General features: G+C 37.9%; 1 protein-coding gene across 1 annotated transcript in view; it reads left to right on the forward strand.

The window, feature by feature from the left end:
• Nucleotides 1–1,305: 1,305 nt before the first annotated feature.
• Nucleotides 1,306–23,506, forward strand: part of WDR35 (WD repeat domain 35) — a 43,719-nt gene continuing 21,518 nt past the window's right edge. The window contains exons 1-12 of the mRNA XM_065630859.1: nucleotides 1,306–1,458; nucleotides 2,069–2,186; nucleotides 2,932–3,003; nucleotides 5,184–5,276; nucleotides 6,742–6,870; nucleotides 7,090–7,223; nucleotides 8,052–8,217; nucleotides 8,314–8,453; nucleotides 11,239–11,364; nucleotides 14,582–14,767; nucleotides 17,488–17,548; nucleotides 23,174–23,318. Coding sequence (XP_065486931.1) covers nucleotides 1,435–1,458; nucleotides 2,069–2,186; nucleotides 2,932–3,003; nucleotides 5,184–5,276; nucleotides 6,742–6,870; nucleotides 7,090–7,223; nucleotides 8,052–8,217; nucleotides 8,314–8,453; nucleotides 11,239–11,364; nucleotides 14,582–14,767; nucleotides 17,488–17,548; nucleotides 23,174–23,318 — 1,394 coding nt within the window. The 5' untranslated portion in view covers nucleotides 1,306–1,434. The remainder of the gene's footprint in view (nucleotides 1,459–2,068; nucleotides 2,187–2,931; nucleotides 3,004–5,183; nucleotides 5,277–6,741; nucleotides 6,871–7,089; nucleotides 7,224–8,051; nucleotides 8,218–8,313; nucleotides 8,454–11,238; nucleotides 11,365–14,581; nucleotides 14,768–17,487; nucleotides 17,549–23,173; nucleotides 23,319–23,506) is intronic.

Genomic DNA, 23,506 nt, shown 5'->3' on the forward strand with positions numbered 1-23,506 from the left:
TATTTTAGTAGCTTCTAAAGAAGTTCTATAAGAATCAGCATACCAAATCATTCAATAGGGTAAGGCAGACTATTCCATGATACCCCTGCCCTCTGCACTGCTCAGTGTCCAAGAGCTTTGTAACAGCAGCCATGGCACTTGCCCTCTCTGACCCACCGAGTCAAGGTGCTTTTCATCTGCCTGAGTAACTGACTGATCAACCCGGCTGTGGGTGCCACGGTACCTTGTGAGGGAGCAGGAACGGTGACCAACACCCGCGGCCTCGGCTGGGGCCACCAGTTACCTCAGTGAGCAGCAACACCCGGGGCAGCTCTGAGGTTGGGGTAACTCTGGGGATATATTGGTGTAAGTTATACTAAAACCATGGTGCACAGACACTTTGGCATTCGCAAGGTTTCAGGTTTTCCTTCATGTATAAGCAGATATCACAGAATCATTCTGGTTGGAAGACACCCTCAGGATCATGGAGCCCAACCATAACCTCACTCTGGCACTAAACCACGTCACTAAGAACCTCATCTAAACACCTTTTAAACCCCTCCAGGGATGGTGACTCCACCACTGCCCTGGGCAGCCTGTTCCAATGCCTGACAACGCTTTACATGAAGAATTTTTTTCCTAATATCCAATCTGAACCTCTCCTCGTGCAACTTGAGGCCATTTCCTCTTGTCCTATCACTTCTCTCATCCTGTCACTTGCTACTTGGGAGAAGAGACCAACCCCCTCCATGCTCCAACCTCCTTTCAGGCAGTCGCAGACAGCGATCAGGTCTCCCCTCAGCCTCCTGTTCTCCAGGCTGAACAGCCCCAGCTCCCTCAGCTGTTCCTCATCACACCTGTGCTCCAGGCCCCTCACAACGTCATTGCCCTTCTCTGAACTCTCTCCAGCACCTCAGTGTTTCTCCTGCAGAAAACAGAACTCCGGATTCGATGAATTACCAGTGCTTTCTACCCGAGGCGAGTACGACTGCTAATCGCTGCGCCGGCAGTGGGAAACCCGCAGTCGCCCTCCGCACTCAGGGGCCCGCCCTCTGCCGCCGCTGCCGGCAGAGGAGCCGAGGAACCGGCCGGGAGGACCGGGCGGGAGGCGCCTGCGCAGTCCGCCACAGGGGCCACCGGGACCACCGGCCGCCACAGGGGCCACCGAGACCATCGGCCGCCACCTGGGCCACCGGCCGCCACCGCCTCAGCCCGCACCTCTGGGGGCGGGGCCAGAGTTTGGCTCCGCCCCAAAGGGGCGGGAACGCCCACGCCCGGCGGCAGCGGGCGGGCGGCGGCAAACGTGTGCTCCTCCCGGAAGTGGAGGAGCGCGAGCCCGGGGCGAGCTTCCGGCGGCCGTTGCCAGGGTGACGCGGTTACCAGGGAGGCCGCGCCGAGCCCGCCGCCGTGAGGAGCGGTGCGGGTCGGCCCCCCTCGCCTGCCCGCTCCTCCAGGATGTTAATCTACTTGTACAAGAAGGTGCTCCTGGGGCGTGGAGGAAAGTCGGGGTGGCGGGGGACAGGCAGCCCTCGGGGCAGCCGGGGGAGCCCTCGGGGATGGGGAGCGCAGAGGCCTCGGGGCGCTGAGGGGACCCTCGGAGCTGGATTTCGTGGTGCGGCCGTGAACTTGGGCCCTGCCCGGAGTGCTGCCCTGCCCGCTCCTGCCTGCGCCCTCTCGGCCTGGGCTGAGGGTTCGGGTTTCCTTCGGCCTTCAGCTGTCTCCTCAGCCACTGCTCCCCCAGGAGAGTCTGGACGTGGCTCTTCAGCTGGAGACCAACTCGTGGCAAAGACCTGCACACTGTGTGATTCCTGTTCTGTTGCTCATGTCACCTTCTCTGTGCATCTTTGAAGATGTCCCGTTATTATTATTTACCACATATGTAGTAATTTCCCTTTTCTCAAGTGCTGCGTTGGAGTTTCACTAGAGCTTGTAATGCTAATTGTCTTCTGTGTCTTTTTGCATTACTGATCTGTCAATAGAAATTAGTTTGTTTCCTATCATAGGTGTCTTTGAGATGTTCAAGTACAATATTTTAAAATAAAACATGATTCTTACAACTATGTAGAGATACAAAATATTTCTTTTTCAGATTGCAATTCCTGGTAATGTTCGATTAAGATCTATTGCCTGGAGTAAGGACCAAGGTTTCATAGCCTGTGGTGGGGACGATGGATTACTGAAAGTTTTAAAATTAGAAACACAGACAGGTAAATGAAACTTTTTTTTTCTTTTAAGAACAAAATCCACCACACTTCAGAATTCTGAAAGCATAACTCCTTCTGCAAGTTACTTGACAATATTGCATATGTTTTCAATCTGTACATATTTGTGTATTTGCATAAACATCAAATATGCTCTCACTTTTTTTTTTTGAATACTGTTTTCCTCCAGCTTCTCTTATGTGGCACACATGGAATTTATCTACTTATTATTATCTGCTGAAGTTCTCTTATTTTTTTCAGGGCATATGTTTCATTGTTGTTCTTTTTGTATAGGCTTCCAGTTTATTTTGGAACTTATTTCATTATTTCTTGATTTCGTTTGAATGTTTTCTACCTTAATAATTTTAGGGAGAAAGCTGTGTAACTTTGTTTTTAATGAATATGTTTCAAGAAAAGGAAAATCTAACATGTTTTCAAAATCTTTTATACCTTTTTTTATTATAACAATGTGATAACCATGATTTTTGTTGTTGTGAGTTTCGTTTGTTTCATTGGTATTTTCTTCCTGAAATACTGCTGGACCATAAAGAGTATATGAATTTGGATGCCAGACACAATGAGAACACATTGAACTGAGGGGTGGAAAATTAATCCTGCAGTTACACTTTACATGCTTTTAGGTGAATAATTTGATGTATTGAAACAGTGATTAGAGCTGCAGTATTGATAGAGACATAGTAATATGTATACTTTATTAGGTTTATTTTATAGCTGTTTTTGTTATTTTTAGATGAAGCAAAAATAAAGGGAATTACAGCTCCTAGCAATCTCTCTGTGAATCAGAATCTTGACGGTCATAGTGGTAAGTGTCATTGGGCATTTAATGAACATTTAATTAGAATTTAAAAAATACAAGATTTTGTGAAGATGATAGCGTAATTTTGCTATAACTTTTTATCATGAGCCTGAAATAAAGATTATCAGTATTCAATTCAGGTATATAACAGCTTGGCTATCTGTTTTTACCAAGTTATCTGATGAAAGACCTACACTTACTCTTTCATATCTGTGAGTGAGTTTCTGGATGGAGAATCAAACTGATCTGGCCTTACCTCAGTTCTCCTGGCTGATACCGTGTGTGTGATGCAGAATGCATTCTGCACAAACCAAGCTCTGCTCTGCCCGTTACAATTTAAAGTTCGCTTATGGATTTTGCAAGGTTGAGTCTGTGAACTTTGATATTACAGCCTAACTTGTGTTTTGTATTACCGAGACTTTGCTTTTTCCAAATTACTTGGTCCGCATTCATTATCCTGAAAAGGAAGTATTGATTTCTATTTAAGTGGATGATGCTACTGTATGTGTTATTAATATATTATGGAAGGACTATTTTTTGTTTTTTTCTAATCGTGCAGTGCTTCTGGTATAGTACTTGTTAGCTCTGACTTCAACATGGTTAGTCTGGAAGTTCTAATCAGTTGCGTGGGACTGGAATATATTTTTAGATATTTACATAAAAGATCGTAATACATTTGCTCCCACACATTTGTTCACATACTGCCTTGGTAGATGACCGATAAAGAGTGCTTTATAGCAGAAGAGGAAAACTAAACTGATAGGCAGTTGATGATGGAATTGTTGAGTTAACTGAACAATGATGTTCTACTGTGTTTAAAAAGAATAAAGGAGAAAAATTTTATTTTACACTGTATATATAAAGTTGTACACTCTGTACAATAAGCTAAAATGAGAAATGAGATTAAAAGTTTTCTTAAGCATTTTTTTTTAGTGACAAGTATGTGGATAAGCCTGTGTTGTTTTTTTTTTGTTTTTTGGGGTTTTTTGATAGTGTCTATGAAATTTACTTGTATGTTATGGTGGCTTTACATTTTCTTCTGCAGAAGTAGAAATCAGTTCAGTAAACTTGATCTCTGTGTTAAATAAGTCTTTATTTTCCCTTTATTGGCAAATTACAGGATGTGTACTTAGTATACAGACAGACTGCAGTATAGTATACAGACAAAGTTTAGAGAGGTTAGAAAACAGGCTATAAGAGGATGGTCCATGAAAGTAAAAATTGAATGCAGGGAAATTAGACAGTGAGGAATTAAACTCTTGCGTGAGAAATGCTACATGGTTATCATCTGTGGACAGTGGGACGTGAAGAGGGTGCTAAAATCCTTACATTATTTGAAGAAAGCGTCTTTTTCTGAGGATTTGCAATTGAAACCTGCCAACAGCCACATTATTTTAGGAGCTTAGTTAAATATGATTGAAAGAATGAATCGTGAGGAATTGAGTTAGTGGATATTTTGGATGGATGTCTGCAATTCTGAAAAAAGATTACTATTGCCTTAAAAAATCCCTGACATTTGGGATATCTTCAATTGCATTTGTTGATAAAGTTTGTGACTGAAATGCTGAAAAATGGAAAGGATACAGAGGAAAAGGATGACTAGCGGCGAAGGCATGAAAGTGTGTGATGTTTCAAGTGGCCAAGTTCATATCCAGTGTTGCACTGATGAAATAAGATGCTGCTTAGAAATGATTTGAAGATGATTCAAGTCAAGTCAAATATTTATGAGTAGGATCCCACATGAGACTTGAAGGTCTGAAGGAATTGTGTGTAGAGTGCTTTTTTTGGTAATTGTGAGGGAGATTTTGTTTTAAAAGTGCAACACTACTGAGGATCAAACTACTAAGAGGAAGAAAAAGCAAAACTTCTTGTGATAGTAATGTTTCGTCAGCTTCCAAGGCTAACGTGTCAGAGGCGGTGAGAAACTGTGAAACTGTGATTTGAGTTTTGTGTATTGAAGCAATATTTGAAGAGGATGTTACTCGAGTGAGTGATTACAGAAGCAAAAGGAACTGTTTAGCAGAATTTTGAAAGAGGAAATGAGTGATACTGAAAGAATGCCTAAAATGAAATCGAAGTCAGCAGTGTATATTTCTGAAAAGCTCCAAGTTAATTAAGTTGGAAGTGGTGGTTTTTATTAACTTATTTAAATAATGTAAATGTAAAAAATGTGTATAATTTTCTAGGTTCTGTGAAAGTGGTGGCATGGAATGAACAGTATCAAAAACTGACTACCAGTGATGAAAATGGACTCATCATTGTGTGGCTGCTGTATAAAGGTATTCTACAGGACAAATTAGAAATGGGATAATATTCCATGTTGTAAGAAATGTTATTTCCTTTTTTTCCCAGCAATTTTTACAATTCTTCTTCAGTCTTCCGTAAAGCTCAAAATAGACTTAAAACAATTTCCAAGATTTTATTGTAATGCTTGTCTACATATTCTGACTGGAGCGAAATATAAAAAGGCATTTATCCTGCAGAACTACCTTAGGAAAAGATATCAGTGCTTAGCCACATACTTCGTGAACTACTCTAAATTTCTTATTTTCTTATCATTGTTACTTTATTCCCTTGGAGGAAAATAGTATATTGAACAACAACAACAACAAAGCAGTGTTTCTTTATATAGGTTTTGTTCTGGGTATCATTGTAATATTTAAATAGTTCTGCGAAGTACATCAAACGCAGACATATTGGTAGAACTACAAGAACTTAGCAACCCTGCTTAGAACACCAGTTAAATACTTTCATAAAAACAAATTTTAAAAATGTTTAATTAAGGCAGTGAAACTAGTATGATGAACCAGTATATTGTTGTAATTGGCTTTTACTGTTCTTGACCTTTTCACATATACATATACTTCCAAATTCATTTGGAAACCAGCAAACCTCTCAGTCAAATTAACCACTTTCCAACACGTGGGAAAGAAAAACAGAATAAACGGTTTTATTTTTGTCTTGGGGATTTTTATTTAATGAAAAATGGAAACAAAATCTGAGCTCAGCTTCTTATTTCAGGAATAAAGAATATCACTTGGTGAGTCTTTCTGCCTGATATGTGGTGGCTACTATCACATAAATCATCTCTTAGTTTTGGAAAAGAACCAGAAAATTACTTAATACATATTAATATCAAAGATGGTTGTTCCGTCCATTTACGTTTCCTAGTGTTTTCTTGTCATTTCTGAAATTACATAATCACAGATCTCTTCTAGGGCCCTTCTTGGACTTTGCCTCCCCTCTCCTTTTCCTTTATAGTCAGGTTCTTTTTGGAAATAAGTAGCTCACATCTGAACACTGTGTTACACAATAATTATGTCTGTGTAGTCTGGGGGACACTGTAGTGTAATCTTGCTAGAGTTTTACTGAAAAGGCAGAACAACTTTGTGTTTAATTCCTTTCCAAAACTTACTGCTTCTGTAGCTTTTCGTTGTATATTACTTTGCAGAGTCATATGTAACCTACTGTTTCATGTTTAGTTATCAGCAGACCATTCTCAGGTTTCTCCATTTCATTGAACACCTAATTTGATTGCTTGGTAATTTTTATAAACTTTTTGTGTGTATTTGATTTGATTTGATTCTTTTTTACAACTTAGAAATTCATACTGCTAAGAAATGTCATTATTATCCTATTTGCACATAATTTTACTCTTTGAATTCAGTGTTTTGCATGTACCTTGAATCCACCAGAGGATTATCAAATCAGAAGTATAACTCAGATTTCATTCACTACTAATAGGTGCTTGGTATGAAGAGATGATTAACAACAGAAATAAATCTGTTGTTCGAAGCATAAGCTGGAATGCTGATGGACAAAAGATTTGTATTGTATATGAAGATGGAGCTGTGATTGTTGGATCAGTGGAAGGTGAAATTTAAGCTCTACTTATTGTTGTTGTATTAGATAGCGTTTGTTTTCAATATTATGTACATAGTGGCTCTGTTTCTCTAGATAAATACGATTAATAGTTATTTTTTAATTGTTGCTTTGACTTTCTTTAGCTGGTTTTGTTTCCACATTGGTAACTTGCATCCTGTTTAAAATTTTGTGGTATGTTTATTAGGTTAAATTTATGTTCTGTTACAGGCAATCGCATTTGGGGAAAAGACTTGAAAGGTATCCACCTGTGCCACGTGGCCTGGTCCTCCGATAGCAAAGTTTTACTTTTTGGAATAGCAAATGGAGACATTCACATTTATGACAGTCAAGGAAATTTTATTGTAAGTTCATGGTGGTATAATAAAGATATTAACTTCAACAGGCATAAAAACTTACTTCCTCTTAATTTCTTTCATGTTCGTTTGTTTCATTGGTGGACTTCAGTACTGAGAACTGGACAAGGTCTTGTACACAAAGTTTTTATTCAAGATTTATACAACTGCAGCTTTCCAATATAAATATTTATTTATTTGTAGCTGACGGAATATCACATCAACTAATACCTTTTTGCCTTGCAATAGTTATTGAAAATGTACAAATATTTATGGTAGCACTAATTGAGCCCTCTTCGATGTGATCCAGGTGCACTCTTATCTTTCAGAAAAAGCCCTTACCTGTGTTACCAGATGTACAAGGCTAATTATTACAAAAGTAAACTTATTTAAATAGTATTCTAATTTGAACACTAATTTTTTCAAATTACTTTTATATATTATTCTAGAGACTTTTATCAATAAAAAGCAGACAAAAGGTTTCTTTTTAAAAAAATCTCATGGCCAGGAATTGTCTGAACTTAATTTTATTTTTTGCAAAGTTTCAGTAAGGTTCCTTGTGTATTTTCTTTGTTTTTAAGTTACTTTTGAAAGAATGAAAATGCCAACATTAAAGTACTTCTTTGTAGTTAAAATATACATTTACATATGTCTCATCTGTCTTTGAATAAGGAGGTTTTTCAAACTCTTAAAATTTTGAGAATGTGAAAATTTTTCTTGGCTCAGGAAAAAAAAATTGCATAGACATCTGATCTTTTGCAAGGTATCAGTAGGAATCTAAATTGTTCTACATAGCATGTTGTATATGACTTTAAATAATTAACCCTTCTTGTCTAGGTGAAAATGAAACTGAGTTGTTTGGTTAACGTAACTGGACCATTCGAGATCGCTGGGATACATTGGTATCATGGCACAGAAGGCTACGTTGAACCAGATTGTCCTTGTCTTGCTGTCTGTTATCAGAATGGAAGATGCCAGATAATGAGAGATGAGAATGACCAGAGTAAGTACAATATGAGGGCTGCTGGTTACTGAGCTACTCTTGACCCAAAGTGTGTACTCATGTTTATATTCTTCATGTTTATTTCTTAAAAACTAGATCCTGTTTTGATTGACACTGGTATGAGTGTCGTATGTATTCAGTGGAACCACTGTGGAAGCGTATTGGCAGTGGCAGGCTCCATAAAAGCATCTCCTCAAGATGTAAACATTGTGCAGTTCTATACTCCGTTTGGCGAGGTAAAAATGTTTAATATACTTATATAACTTAAATGTTTTTTTAATCTTGGTATGTTTTGTCTATGTGGTCATTACTGGTGGAATTTGGATACCAAAATGTAGGTGTTTAGTGTGTTTAGTGTTCTCTAAGGTATCTAGGATATCCACCTGAATCTGGAAAGATCACACAGGACCAGGTTCCCTTCTAGAACAGCAAGTTAGTGGCCAGCTCAAAAATCACAGAATCACAGAATGTTAGGGATTGGAAGGGACCTCAAAAGATCATCTAGTCCAATCCCCCCGCTGGAGCAGGAACACCGAGATGAGGTTACACAGAAAGGCATCCAGGTGGGTTTTGAATGTCTCCAGAGAAGGAGACTCCACAACCTCCCTGGGCAGCCTGTTCCAGTGTTCTGTCACCCTCGCCGTGAAGAAGTTTCTTCTCAAATTTAAATGGAACCTCCTGTGTTCCAGTGTGTACCCATTGCCCCTTGTCCTGTCATTGGTTGTCACCGAGAAAAGCCTGGCTCCATCCTCGTGACACTCACCTTTTATATATTTATAAACATTAATGAGGTCACCTCTCAGTCTCCTCCAGACTAAAGAGCCCCAGCTCCCTCAGCCTTTCCTCATAAGGGAGATGCTCCACTCCCTTAATCATCTTGGTGGCTCTGTGCTGGACTCTCTCCAGCAGTTCCCTGTCCTTCTGGAACCTTCCTCTGCTTCTCCATGAGAATGTGCTCCTCTATTGATATCCAGCTGCTGGGATACAGGAGGAGAGCTGTGAGGCAGGGTGCCGAGGTTGGAGGCACTGGGACATTAATGAGGTCACCCCTCAGTCTCCTCTTCTCCAAGCTAAAGAGACCCAGCTCCTTCAGCCTTTCCTTATAATCTGTATGCATCTCATAAGACACTAGATAATGAGGTATGTCTAGTATCTAACTTTGAACACCTAACTCAGATAGCTGAGTTCAGGCTGTAGTCAATGAGTGATTTGGAATGTTTAGACAGCAGTTAAGATGCTAGCTTAACATCTGGGTATCAAATCTGGAAGTATTTGTCTCTCTCCACTGGCTGTGTAGGAGACACAGGCATCTCTAGATTAGGAGTTTAAAAGAAGGCAGTGAATGCTGCTCTCTATTTTTATGGAGTCAGTAAAACTGAGAAAATGGCACCTGGTATTAATAAAAGCAATGTCTCAGGAACCTCTGAAAAGGTAAACTGTTTCTAATCTTTGTTCATCTGTTGGGGATATTGTTTTGAATTTTTTTTTTGTAGCCCTTCCTGTCTTTTTTACAAGATATTAAATGTTTAACAGTCGAGAGGCAGGTTTCCTGTATATTTTTGTTCATGGTGCTACTCGGGCCTTACAAAGTAATTTTGGGTAATTTCACTTTCCTTACCAGTAATGTATCTGGGAATCTATAAATTAATGTTGAGTATCAGAGCATGAGGAAGTTTGTTTCTTGTACAGAGGAAGAAGTCACCAGTCCTGCGGTAACTGTGGTAAGGACAGAGCTGTGAGCTGTGCTGGGGAACGGGTTCAGATCCAATGTCATCTCTGGGGGTTTCCTTAGTTGGAAGCATTAAATGGAACCAAAGGTTTTGATAGTTATGTTGTGACATCTCTGGTTGCTGATGTCCTTCAGATTAACTGAAACAAGTGTTCCAGATTCTGTATCTAGTGTTTAGAAGTAAATTCTTTAGATTTTTAGAATTGCTTTGTGATTTAGAATTGCTTTCTGATATTCAGGTACCAACTTAACTTTTTGGAAGATGGTATCTTCTGTCAACAATGTGTGATGAGTATTTGGATTTAGTATTTGCATCTGATCAAAGACATGTAATGGGTACTAAACTGTTTAAGTTCATTGATAACGGTTTATTTTGGCACAAAGTTATGCCCTCAAAAGGAAAGTTGGATCTAAGCATGAGTGTTCTGCTCAGTAAAAAGTTGTATTATTTAAAAGCCTAAGATTATGCTAAATCTTACAGTAAATAGTAGATTGATATATCATTTATTACACACATCTATATTATTTTCAAACAAAAAGCTTCCCACAAATAAGTGCTCCGTGGGACTAAGTTTATATTTTTTGAAAACATTTTATTTCAATTGTTTCCTTCATACAACTTCAAAATCTACAGCAAAATAAAGATATGAAAAAGAAGGAAAGTGTATTTCTTTGCTAGCTCTTGAATTGTAAATGGATATCTAACTGCCTTTCTTAGACTTTTTTTGAAAGGGAATAGAGAAAAGGAGAAAGTCCGTTGCCTCACTGCAAATGGTGTGCCTCTGCAGCTGATTCATTATGTGCTTCTGACATAGATGAGCTATATGTCTTCATCTGTTTAAACTATCAGCTGTAGTTTTAAGGGCATTATACGTCAACTGACTGATATACTTCCAGCATAAATGAAACTTGTGAGGCATGTCAGGTGTCAGTACGGTTGTAGTGTTTATTTTAGTAGTGACTGAATTTATAAAGGTGATTCGAATTACCAACCAAGAGAAAAAACATTTATGCTGTCATTCTGCATCTATTATTTATTTTTGTACGTTTGAACTATCAGTGGGTCCTATTTTTTCTTTCTCTCTGACAAAAAAAGAATTGAGGCAAAAGAGCACTTTATGGTAATCCTTGTTAAATATCTCGTTCACATGTGTATTGTAATTTGGGAGGCATCATGGAGTAAAGAATATTTATGTTTGGTTTTCATCAGTTATCGAAACTGTTGTTATGTATTTTAGAGTAGTTTTCCTATGATAAATTCAGAATATTTGTCTTTCCTTGTTTTAAACAAGCATTTGCGCACACTGAAAGTTCCTGGCAAACAGATATCAGCCTTGTCTTGGGAGGGAAGTGGACTGAAAATTGCACTAGCTGTCGATTCTTACATATACTTTGCAAACATTCGTCCAGATTACAAGGTATGTAGTAATGTGGCACCGTATCAATAAGTTTCCTGTTATTTATTCTCTTTCTGAATGGGTTGAAAAAGCATCTTTCTCTAATATATAAATCAATGCCTAACTTATGATTACTGTGTGATCAACGCTACTGACTTGAAGTATTAGTGGAATGTGTCTGTCTTGCTGATGGAATGAATTAGCCATTGCTTTTGTGATGAATTTGTGATTTTATTTTCATTATAAGGAAACATATGCTTCGCTAATAGTAACAGAATTGGGCGTGATTCTAAATTTGGTAGTAATTAGGGCTGTCGTGTTGTCACACAACATGGACTCCAATGTTTTCATTGCTGTTTGGTTAAACCGAGTGGGCTGAGACAATGGCAATTATTTGAGCCTTACTTTTACTGTCATTTTTTTGGTGGTGAATTGCTAGTTTGAACAAAGAATTGTATAGAAACCTAAACAGTAGATATGAACGCAACCTGATAGGTGTACTTTCTACTTGTATTTCAATTCTCAATGCACTTCTTACAAGTGTGTATTCAGCTAATTTTAAATAATGTTTACATCTTGCCTATCATATGGGAGGGTTTTATTTGTTTTTAAAGAATTAGGGGTATTTCACATAAATTTACAGTTTAACAAAGAAAGTGATTACTGCCCAGTCTATAGTATAGTGTACTTTTTTTTTTTCTCCAACACAGGATATGTTCTTTAATCATCAGTGTGTAACCACTGTGATTAAAGAGACAGAGAGTGTCATGTCAGGAACATGCTGCAGTTATGTTGAAATGTATTGTTCCACTCATTTGTGAAAAATCATTGGTCAGGGAGTTATAAACACAAATCTGCTAGGAAGCAAACTCAAATAGTTTGTTGTAAATCTGCTGGAAAAGACTTTGTAATTTTGAGCCGAAAATTAATCTTGCAGGACATGCTACCTAATGTTTATTCTGGGAAATGTGTAACAGCTGGAACACAGGCCTATTGCTTTTCCTTAAACTCATCAGTATCTAAGAGACCATGTGTATTTCAAGATCTGGCACAGTTTGCAAATGAATAATATTTTTGAAACCCTAGTTTTAGAAACTACATGTGTAAGCTCTGTCTTTTTTTCCTTTTGCATATTTAAAGTGGAAAAAGATGTGGTCAAATTAATTTATTTCTGCAGCACACAAACTCTTAACCTGTTGGTAGTATATTCAGTTCAAATGTTAAATATTTTTGTGGTGAATGATGCCTCTTGTCCTTCAATAAATAATACACATTACTACCTCTATGTTCTTTCCGATTATATCAGTAACTCCCTTTTAGGAATTGGATATTTTAAAAGGTGACACTTATTAAATGGTAGCAATTCAAAGCTGTCATTAGCTTAGTCTGGATTGGAATTAATGACTTGGAAATTAAGTATTAGTATCACATTAACAATGTGCTGAATATTCTGGTTTCCTGTATTTTTCAAGTGTTACCATAATAAGAAAAAGGAGGTTCTAAAATAATATGACAGTAAAAACTATGAATTGAGCTGATCTTCTTTAAACTATTCATAGTTTGCATCATTTCTTTTTGGAGTTTTAGTACTAATTTAGAGTCTATAGCTCTAGTTGCATTTCTTCGGGTGTATATTACCTTGTTCAAATCTACGTTGGATTTCACTTTATATCCTCATCATCTGGCATTCTGGCATCCTTTGCCACTTCTTGGAATCAGTTTTAGATTTGACAAACGTGATTTACAGTTTACTGACTTGTTACCTCATAGCTTACTCCTTTCATATAAATTTTGAATACTCAGAATAGTATAAGTTCCAGTTTGCATCTCTGGGAAGGGTCCTGTGGGTAGTGCTCTTGGTTGTCCAGAAACTACCTTTATTCCAATCCTATTATTTTTCTTTCTGCATCCAACATGAGCTTGATTTTCTTGAAAATCCAGGTAGGTCATATTAGTTGGGTCATCTTCATTTGCATGCCTCTTGCCTCTCTGATAGATGATAAAAATAAATGAATGAGGTACAACTTCCAAGGCCAAAAGCATAATGACTGCCCAATGAGTTGCATTTATCTACGTCCATCTAATTCCATTATATATATATATCTGTGTATATCTTTTTTACAACTCTACCTTGTGCGAAAGCTGGATTTACGGATTTGTGATGCCCAGAATCATGACGCTTTTTACATCTACCCACTTCTGTTCCTCTGACTATACTCCACAGCATTGTGTTCGAATTCCTGTATAACTCTACTTGAGTGAAAACCTTTGGGTTCTGACACTTTATTACCTTTCCGTTTATAAATCTACTCTAAAAGTTCTTTTACTGATACTTCGGTTTATTGTCTTAGTTTCATTCCAGGTAGAGTGTGGTAACCCTTCTGGCCAGCTCTCTAACAAGCTTTCTTTTCTCTCTAGTAAATACTAATGCAGAAAATTCTATTAGTTTTTCTACAATTGCATCATCATCCTTAAGTGGTTTGCTTTGTATCTTGATAATTTTTCAGCTTCACCTCCTTTCTGAGATATTTTCTGATTCTGCTGTGTTAGAAAGGGTTTTCATTATTAATTTCTATACTTTAAGTCAGTTGAATGCAATAAAATAGCATCTTCATGGTTTTTACAGTATATGGATATTCCATTTCTTCTTTTGCCTTTTTGCCGTTTCTCTGACTTGTTACATGAATAATTATGTTCTGCTGGGGGAAGGGAGCGTTTTTATCATCTTACTAATGTGGAAGAGGTGACGCGAGTTATTATAGTGCTCCAACATAATTGCCTATTTTTGTCTGCTTCAGGAATTGCACTGTTTGAGGTGTTTATTATATTTCCCTTGGAAAATGAACTTTGGGTTTCCAAATCAATAGTCATTGAGCAAGCATTTTCCTGGCAAAAACCATCATCACAGTGGGTATTTCTGTGTACGTGCTGAAAAAGGAAGAAACAAGGGGAAGTGAGATCTTGTCACATTGTGAGGTTGATCCTCCAGTTCCGATTGTGATAGGTTATTCTGCATGATGGGAAGGATTCTTTTGCCAGTTTAATAATATGCAAATAACTTATTACCAGAGCTGTGTTCACGTACTTTTAATAAGTCAGGTCATTGCTTGACACATAAAGAACATTGAATGCTGATTGTGTATATGAAATAAGCACTTTCTGTCATAGCTATGAACGTTTTGTTATTGAATTTCTTATAATTTCTGATAGGCTTTATCAAAATTTTCTCTCATGGCAGTGGGGTTACTGCTCCAATACAGTTGTTTATGCATATACCCGACCTGATCGTCCAGAATACTGTGTAGTCTTTTGGGACACGAAAAACAATGAGAAGTATGTGAAATATGTCAAGAGCTTGATTTCCATAACAACTTATGGAGACTTCTGTGTTTTAGCAACTAAAGCAGACGAAAATCAACCTCAGGTAAAGTCTTTCGTTTTTCACTTGAAATGCTCCGTGCTTCACAGCCAGAATAAGATGAAATGTAAAATTCTGAATCTGTCTCAGAGTGTCATTCAGTTGTGATTTGACAGACTGGCACTTGAATGGGCTCAGTGTTTGAAAACAAAGAACCCCAACAAACAACAAAGTAATAGCAAAAATGTACAGAACTGATTAACCGCCTCTATATTTTAGCTTCTTGTGGCTGTTAGTAACTTACTGAAAACCGCAGCCTTCAAGATTAATGTTTCTTCAGAAATATTTATAACAGTTTTTCAAAGAAAAGGTAAAAGCATCAGAATAACAAATATTTAATCAGCCAGAAGTGGAAAAAAGGGGAACTTTTTAGGTAATATAAATCACACATCACTACAAACTGCTCAATTTGTTTGTTTAGTAACTTATTTTAAATCTAATGACAAACGATATGATAAATTTATCCTTTGGATAATTTCTGTTTGGTTAGCGTGATGCTAACTAACTGTTACACAGTTTTTCTTACCGTGTTCACTTCTGAATTATTTTCTGTATCACTTGTATATTGCTTACCAAGGAGGAGAATGAGACGGAGCCAATTGGTGCAACGGTAAAAAAAATGCTTCAATACTGCATTTTTTGATTGTGCAATAAATGGTGTACCGTCATATGGAGTGAAAATATGGTATACATGGCCAACCATTTGATGAAATTGAGTGCAATAAAATGAGATTTTTATGGGTTGTATTCTTAAAGTAGGAAACAAACAGTAGAGGGACTTCAGTGTAACTTTCTTGATCATAAATAAGAGATTTAATTTTAGCATCTGAAAATTACAGATAATAAGCATATTTCAATTATTTCTAAATTGCTCTGGTGTGATTATTAACACTGGGGGGGGGTGAGCTTTCAGGAAATGAAGTGAACAAGCTTATCCTTTGGGTAGCAGTTCATTAGAGTTGCTTTCTAAAAACCAGGTTCGTTTTACAATAGCTTTTGGTTATTAGAATTGTGATTTCAAGATGGCAGAATGCACAGCAATGGCTGCTGAGGCAAAAAAGACTTAATTTCATCAGGAACTGTTTAAAGGTTCTGCGAGCGGATGGGAATGTCAGTAAGTTACGAAAAAATTGCTGCTGATGCCCATAGCAAGGCCTGAGCTTTCTGCTTTGATCCACTCACGTGATGCAAACTCTCTTGTCCTGGCTCATGCAGCCTCTTGCTTGGACACTGTTACTCCATCACCCTGTGGCAGTCCCTGAGCTACTGACTTAGAGTCTCAGAAATAAGTAAAAAGGGCATGAAAGAGAAAGTGGTTAAAGAGTGAATGTTGGGGTAATTTACCAGAGAAGAATTGATATAAACAAAATGGAAACAAACAATAAATAGTTTAAAAAGCCAGGTGTGGTTTCCTACAGATGTGGAGGCTCAATGTATTTTTTGGAAAAGAGAAATTTGAGAATGCTGGTGGAAAGTTTAACTCATGAACAAAGAAATAAAAAAACTATTTTTGAGAGGTGTTTATTGGTGGCAGAACCAGAAAAATAAATTATTTAATTAAAAGAAATCCTTGTTCAGATTCTTTTCTTTGAAAGAAGTAAGTTCATACAGTAGCTGAAAACCTAAATTCTACCATTCTCATGTGATTAATAAGCTGTCAGTCTGTCAGTTTAAAGGGTTAAGCTGTATAGTTGCTGTTGTCTGCTACCACAATTACATGAATTGTTCAGGAGTGAAAGAGCTATGAAGAACTAATCATCTTCCATTTCCTGGAGAGTCAGGATAACAGCTCTTAGGTGATACCAGTTTTGGCAGCCCTGTATTTTATTGTATTTTTTTAAATCTAAAGACTTTACAGTAGAATTTGCTTCTTCGTTTCCACACTTCTCATTCAAGACTTTCTTATTTTCCCATGCAGTCATCATAAAGCTATCTAATCCTCAATTTAGGTCTAAAAAAATAAATTTTGTCAGCAAGCATTCAGTTAAATAAATTCATCATGAAGCATTGGTGTCTAGATCAATTCTTGTTTATTTGTCTCTTCCTGAGTTTAACAGACCAATGTATCTGTGCTACCAAAGCCTTCCCTAGCAGGATTACAAGATGGACAAAACTAACAAAACTCATCAATTTTGTAGTATCTGCGATGGGGGAGGGATGTAGCCTTATTCACAGTTCTCATGTTGTAGCCCTCTTGAATGTTCAAGGAGAACAAGGAGAAAAAGCGTCCTAACCTGTGGGAGCTACCCAGGCGATCTGATACAGTTTATTAGATTATCCTTTGCATGAGCAGCTTGGAGAGAGTTGAGTCACTGAGAAATTGCTGGTGTATCCTGCTAGTAAATGATTGTAGTACAGTGTGAGCCCCACAGAGCCAGGGATGAGACACTGGCTGTCTTGCCCGCATGTTACCTGTGGACCCTGCTGGTGGTACCTCCTGTGTAATATTTTTTGTCTGGTAGATTTGCTCCTTCACTTAAAATGGCTGGTCATTTTCCTGTTTTGTGTTTGTCTTTGTTTATAGTGCTAATTGCCAAATGTCTCATTACTCTCATGCTTATGCTGCTTTATATTTACTGCAGTCACAGTCTCAGTTCTCTCTTGCTGATCAGCATTAGATTGTGTGAAATGTGGGTTATGAGATATATGTTCATAGAAAACCTTGTACAGCTTACTAATTTTCAAAAAATGTGATAGTAATGATACTTGCTTTTGTTTCCATACAGTATGTGCTGGTTCTCTGCAATTCTATTGGCACTCCCTTGGACTCAAAATATATTGATATTGGTAAGCAACTTGCAGTAGTCTTATCCGTTTGTTGTTTGTTTTTCCTGGACTTTATAATGAATTTCTTATGGAAGTCTGTTGTTCAATGAAACAAACACTGTCTGGTAACACCCCTTGCATCCAAATGTCGTGACCTTCCTTTCTATATGTGGTTGTAACTATGATTTTATATTGGCTTGTCACTTCTACTTGGACTCTCCCTAAATGTAATAAACATGTAATCAGGAGTTCCCATGTTATGAAGTGTAATTTGTGTTGGTAAGATAGAAATGATGGGGAAAGTAAGATGAAGAACTGTAAGACAAGGAAGTAACAACAATTCACAGAATAATATAGGTAGAGAGGAAAAAAAGACTAGAAAGAATAGAAATAGTTGAGATCATAGAGATTATTATTTTCCTCAACCAGTGCTACTAAACAGTTTCAGCATATGTTAAATAAGTTCCTAAGTGTCATTTTCTAGCATTGTTCAGTTTTTCAGTGATAACAGGAGGAAATCAGTGGTGAGTCAAATATATATTGTGAAATTCATGCCCTGTATCGTAGATCATAATGAAAATGAAGAGTATCCAGCTCTGATGAATGAGTTTGACTTGTTTATCCTGTGGAATGCGTATAAAGTATGATTGGTACTACTTAGTCTCATAATTTCTGTTTGTCAACTCTTGCTACCTTTTACAATAGGAGTGGCGCATCAGAATCTTAAGGAATAAATTGCCCAGGAAATTCAATACCAATACTTTTACAATTCATAGAGGGGAAAAAAACAAACCAAACAACAACTAAAACAACAACTAAAAAACCCAAAACTGAGCACTGAAGTAAGATGATGTGATGGATGGTAGTGGTGTGGGTGGGGTGTCTGTTGTGTCCCCCCAGTCCCTTCTTCCCTCCTGATCAGATGTCTACACTGCATGTGCCTACTGGTCTCCTGGACTTACTTGACAGGTGGGATTGAGGCAGTCGGAGGAGGATTCAGGGTCTTACAGGGAGTAGCTCATCTCATTTCTACAGCTGACATCTAAAATAAGTTCAGTGAATCATTCCCAAAGAGGTCTTTTTGCTCTCCATTGGGTACAAACAAGACCAGGGCAACCAGCTCATCTCTGTCAGAGATGTCTAAAATTAGGTGAGACAAATCCCACTCAAACAGTCAAAATTAGCTGTGCATGTACACCTCTAACTCTGTATTTAAACTCTTTTCTTTGCATTTTTGTAGTGTTCATGTGAGCTTCTGAAATCTAGCTGTGATAGTTTCATTTATTTACATTATAAACGAAGGTATCAGTTTCTTTATGATTACCCCATTACAGCCTGTCTCCTACAGCTGTCTGTACACAAGAAAATAATCTTCTCCAGTGACTGAAAACAGGTCATAGAATGTCCTGAGTTGGAAAGGACCCACAAGGATCATTGAGTCCAACTCCTGTCCCTGCAGATGACAACCCCACAGTTCACACTGTGTGTCTGAGGGCGTTGTCCAGTCTCTTCTTGAAGACTGTCAGGCTTGGGGCCGGGACACCTCCCTGGGGAGCCTGTTCCAGTGTCCAGCACCCTCTGGGGGAAGAACCTTTCCCTAATGTCCAACTTGAACTTCCCGTGGCACATCTTCCTGCCATTCCCTCGAATTCTGTCATCAGTTGCTAGACAGAAGAGCTCAGCGCCTGCCCCTCCTCCTCCCCTGGTGAAAAAGCTGTAGCCGCCATGAGGTCTCGTCTTTGCCTTCTATTCTTCAGGCTGAACAAACCAAGTGACTTTAGCCGCTCCTCATATGGTTTCCTCTCCCAATGCTTCACCAACTTCATAGCCCAGTTAAAGAGAAATGCTATTTAATTGAAAAATGCTGTTGTTGTTCCAACTGTATTTGAATTGTGCTGAAGAAATGAAACTATCTGGAAAAAGCTTCTCTTTGGCCTAAGCTTTCTGCAGTCTGCTCCTGTTCCCTCCAGTGTCAGAGGACCAGTTCAGTGCACAGATATACAATGCTCTTCCCTAGTGTGAGTTCATCTGTGAAAATCCTTCAGCCTCATAGATGGGCAAATACTTGAGGTTAGGAATATTTGCATTTTTGAGTCCTGAAAAACTTCTGTAGTCTCAGTAGTTCAAACATAACAAGCAAATTTTTATTGCTGTATAGTGAACACAGCCAAAGATTCAACCTTTATTTTTTAATATATGCATCCTGTAAGGGTCCTTTAAAGTTAGCCTGCCAAACTTACAGAAGGGATTGAAGGTGGAAGTAAAAAGCAAATGCCTGTAAATGCAACATTTTTGGAACAAGTTGTGCTGGTTTTATCATAGTTGCTTTCCTTTGAAGATATGACTTTATAGAACAACTTGAAATACTTATAATGTAAGGTCAATTTGTGTGATGTGTAGATACTTGTACACATTCAAGGTCTTAATGTACAGTACATCATGCTGTTCATCACAGCTGGAGCTTCTTTGCAGTAGGACATATAATTGTTCCAGTTTGACAGGGTGCTGAACCCAAGCAGCTGGCTGGCCGTGCTGAGGTCATAGAGAGAGGCGGCCTTGTAAAAACCTTAAAGGCAGAAGACTTTTCTGTAAGTTCTTTCAAGATTCCAGTTGGTGCATAATTTCTAACAAAAGCATTATCCTTTTGTCCTGTTTATAAATAAAAAAAATCAGCTTTAAATCAATTATCAGGTGAGAGTAATCATTAATAGTTTAAGATATAACCAGTGCAAAAGTAAAATTAACATATCTTTTACTTAAGATAATTGGAGGGGCATTATTGACTTAGGAAAAACACATTATCTGTCTGTGAAATTCTTTTTCTTCTTTCTACCGAAAGAGTTTTTCAGGCTATTCTCTTTTAGTATATGGAGTGGCTGGGGCATCCTCTCCTTGTGTTGCAGCTATGCTGCTACGTATAGCTTTAGGAGTGGAGTGTAGCCCAATGATTAAGCTTCTGAGGTGAGAAGGGGGAATAGAATATAATAGGATAGGATAGAATAGAATAGAGCAGATTATTTCAATTGGAAGTGACCTACAACAATCATGTAGTCCCACTGCTTAACCACTCCAGCGCTGACCAAAAGTTAAAACATGTTACTAAGGGCATTGTCCAAATGCTTGTTAAACACTGACAGGCTCAGGGCATCAACCACCTCTCTAGGAAGCTTGTTCCGATGGTTGACCATACTCTCTTTAAAGAAATGCTTCCTAATGTCCAATCTAGACTTGGATTTTAACTTTTTTTTTTTCCACAGGGTTTTCTGCTAGTATTCTTTTTGTATGTGTTTGTTTGTTTAATGGCTGTCCAGTATAAAACACTAAAACAATTCTAGAAAAAAATCCCCTATGTCCTGCTTTCATGCAATTGTTTAAGCCGTATAGGCAATTTTGTAGAAGCATCGTTTCCCACATAGATAGTGCTCTTCTAGATATGTTTTTGAATGGATCTGATCCTGATGATTGTGTCTGTGTGCTGTGTGTCCATCCCCTTGCGACTTCATATTTGGCTTAAATCTAATCATCGTTCAGCCTGCTGTTGCTGAGAAGGGAAGGCCCTGCCCTCTGTGCTGGCTGCTCATTCCTGCCCTCTCCAACATTTGTGATTTTCTCTTTAATCCAACTTAAACTAATATTTTCTTTATTTAATTTTGAGGTCAGTTAGATGAATGGACTGATCTAAATTATTCTGTGGTCAAGTTAGTGCTAGAACTGATATAAAGGAAGTGGCCGGAAAATGTATCAGCGATTGATACATGGGATTTTTTTGACAGCTACGATCAGTTTAAGTCTTAGGCATGTTTATAAAATGCCTAATTGATTCTTTTCCTTCGGATAAATCATAGATGTGTTGCCATCTTTTTTTGATCACATAAGTGCTTAGGTGAACATCCTTTTTTTCCCGGATCAGGATACTTTGAGGTGTGCACCTATGAGTAAGTTTGGGCTCCATGGAAGCCGTAGGTCAAATGGGGAGTCACCTGGTGAGTCTGAGGAATGCCCATAGCTTTCAGATGTGGGCTTGGTTTAGCGTTGTCTTGGAGTAAAGTGTTTAAACGTTGACTAAGCTGAGTTCAAAACAAGGCTTAGTACTAGAATTTTGTGATTTGAGCAAGACGAAACGTTATTCCCTCAAAGGTCAGGAGATTGTAATGTTTCATTTTTAAAGGATAAAAGCATTGATTATTCTGGCATGTACAGCTGCAAGGTAATAAAACAATAGAGCAAATACATAGAATTTATTAATGCTGTTAATAAAACAGAGAAGACTGCATCCCTCAGTTGAATGTGACTAATTATTGAAATGAATGTGTTATAAGTCTATGAAATACACTGAGTTGCATAGAATGTAAACAACTGTATTGCTCACATATTAAGCATCATCACTAAGCCTTTTTGTCCAGTATTTACATCTATACTAAAAAGTATTCTAAAGCCATCAGGTAGCTTATATAATCCTCTGGGTTTCAAAGACATACATTCAACCAGGCTTCCTCCATCTGTCTCTTGTAGTGCTGCGCTTCTTTATGGCAGGCTCAGAGCTCCCCCCAGAGTTCTGTTCTGTGCTAAGATACAGAAAAATTGAGAATCACTCTAAAGGATCAGATTTTGTGCTCACAGCGTGTTATCTGTATGACTTAGTGTTTCACTAACAGACTGGGCTACACAATTCTTCTGAGTATGCTTGTTTTGCCTGGTAGCATACTCATTTACTTGTAGAATTTTAAGACATTGGGGGATTTACTTAACAGGTTTCTACATTTTTTTTCTATGCCTTTTTATATGCATTCGGTGGTTTTCAGAAAGATGAAACAAAGGATTGTAAAAGGAGAAAAAAAGAAAGCCACAATACAGTCAAGACAATGTATTATAAAGAATGATCTAGTGGTTTGAGTGCATATATATATATTTTTTTTTTTGCTTTCTTCACCGAACATTACCAGCAGGAATGAGATACTCAAATTATTCACATATTCTAAATGGGCTTAGGCCTCAAGGAAAGAAAATGCCCTGCTTTCCTACACTGTGATCTTTGGATGCAATAAAGACTAAGAGCACACTTTGATAAAAATTTAATTTGCCGCCATGCAGATAAAGAATTGTTATTTGGCCCAGCTATTAAAACTAAGATACAAACAGCATTTCTAGGTCTTGTCTATCTCAAAATTTCTTAACTCTTTTAAAGTGGTGCAAAGAATCTCTTCTAGATTGTCAGCTTCTGAGTAGTCTTCCTTTTATTTATATTTGAATAATTACAAATATGTCAGATATGGAGGTATTTTGTAGATCTTGTTAGAGATTTGAGATGTTCTTGAACTGGTCATTAACCTGAAAATTTTTCTATGTGTATTTGATGTCTTCTGCATTAGAACATCCAAGTTTGCAGATATAATAGGGAGAAAAGTGTTAATTTTCGAATCCGAAGTTGTAAAGAATTTTTCTGTTCTTCCAAACAAGGCTACACGGCCTCAGTGAAATTTCTGAGCAATTAACGAAAACTGCTGCTAGGTTGTGTGTGGTGGTTTGGTTTGTTTTCATTTTAACCTATGGGGATATGGTTTCATCAATCTGGGAAAAAGTTTACAAATTAGCATCTAGTCCATTACTTGCTGCACTAATTTTACAACCATTTGGGTTTCGTAACAGGGCCCTTGTTTGTCACAATGACCAAAACACATGTGATAGCAGCTTCAAAAGGAGCATTTTACATCTGGCAATATCGTGTGGTCAAGAAGCTCACAGCAATGGAAATTAATCAGGTAGCACGGACCAGAAAAGAAGGCAGGGAAAGGTTTGTCTTCAGACTTTGTCATTTTTCTCCCTTTGTGTTGGTATCATTGATAAAGATGAATTCTCCCATGCCTAAAATATGAACTCCTGTCTTCTCATTTTTCTACTCTGATATGTTGACTTGCAGACCTGTAAGATTAAATACTACAGAATAGCTTTTCGTAACAAATGTTTGTTATCCAAATCTCT

Source organism: Caloenas nicobarica, chromosome 3 (assembly GCF_036013445.1).
Source record: "Caloenas nicobarica isolate bCalNic1 chromosome 3, bCalNic1.hap1, whole genome shotgun sequence".
Taxonomy (NCBI): Eukaryota; Metazoa; Chordata; class Aves; order Columbiformes; family Columbidae; genus Caloenas; species Caloenas nicobarica.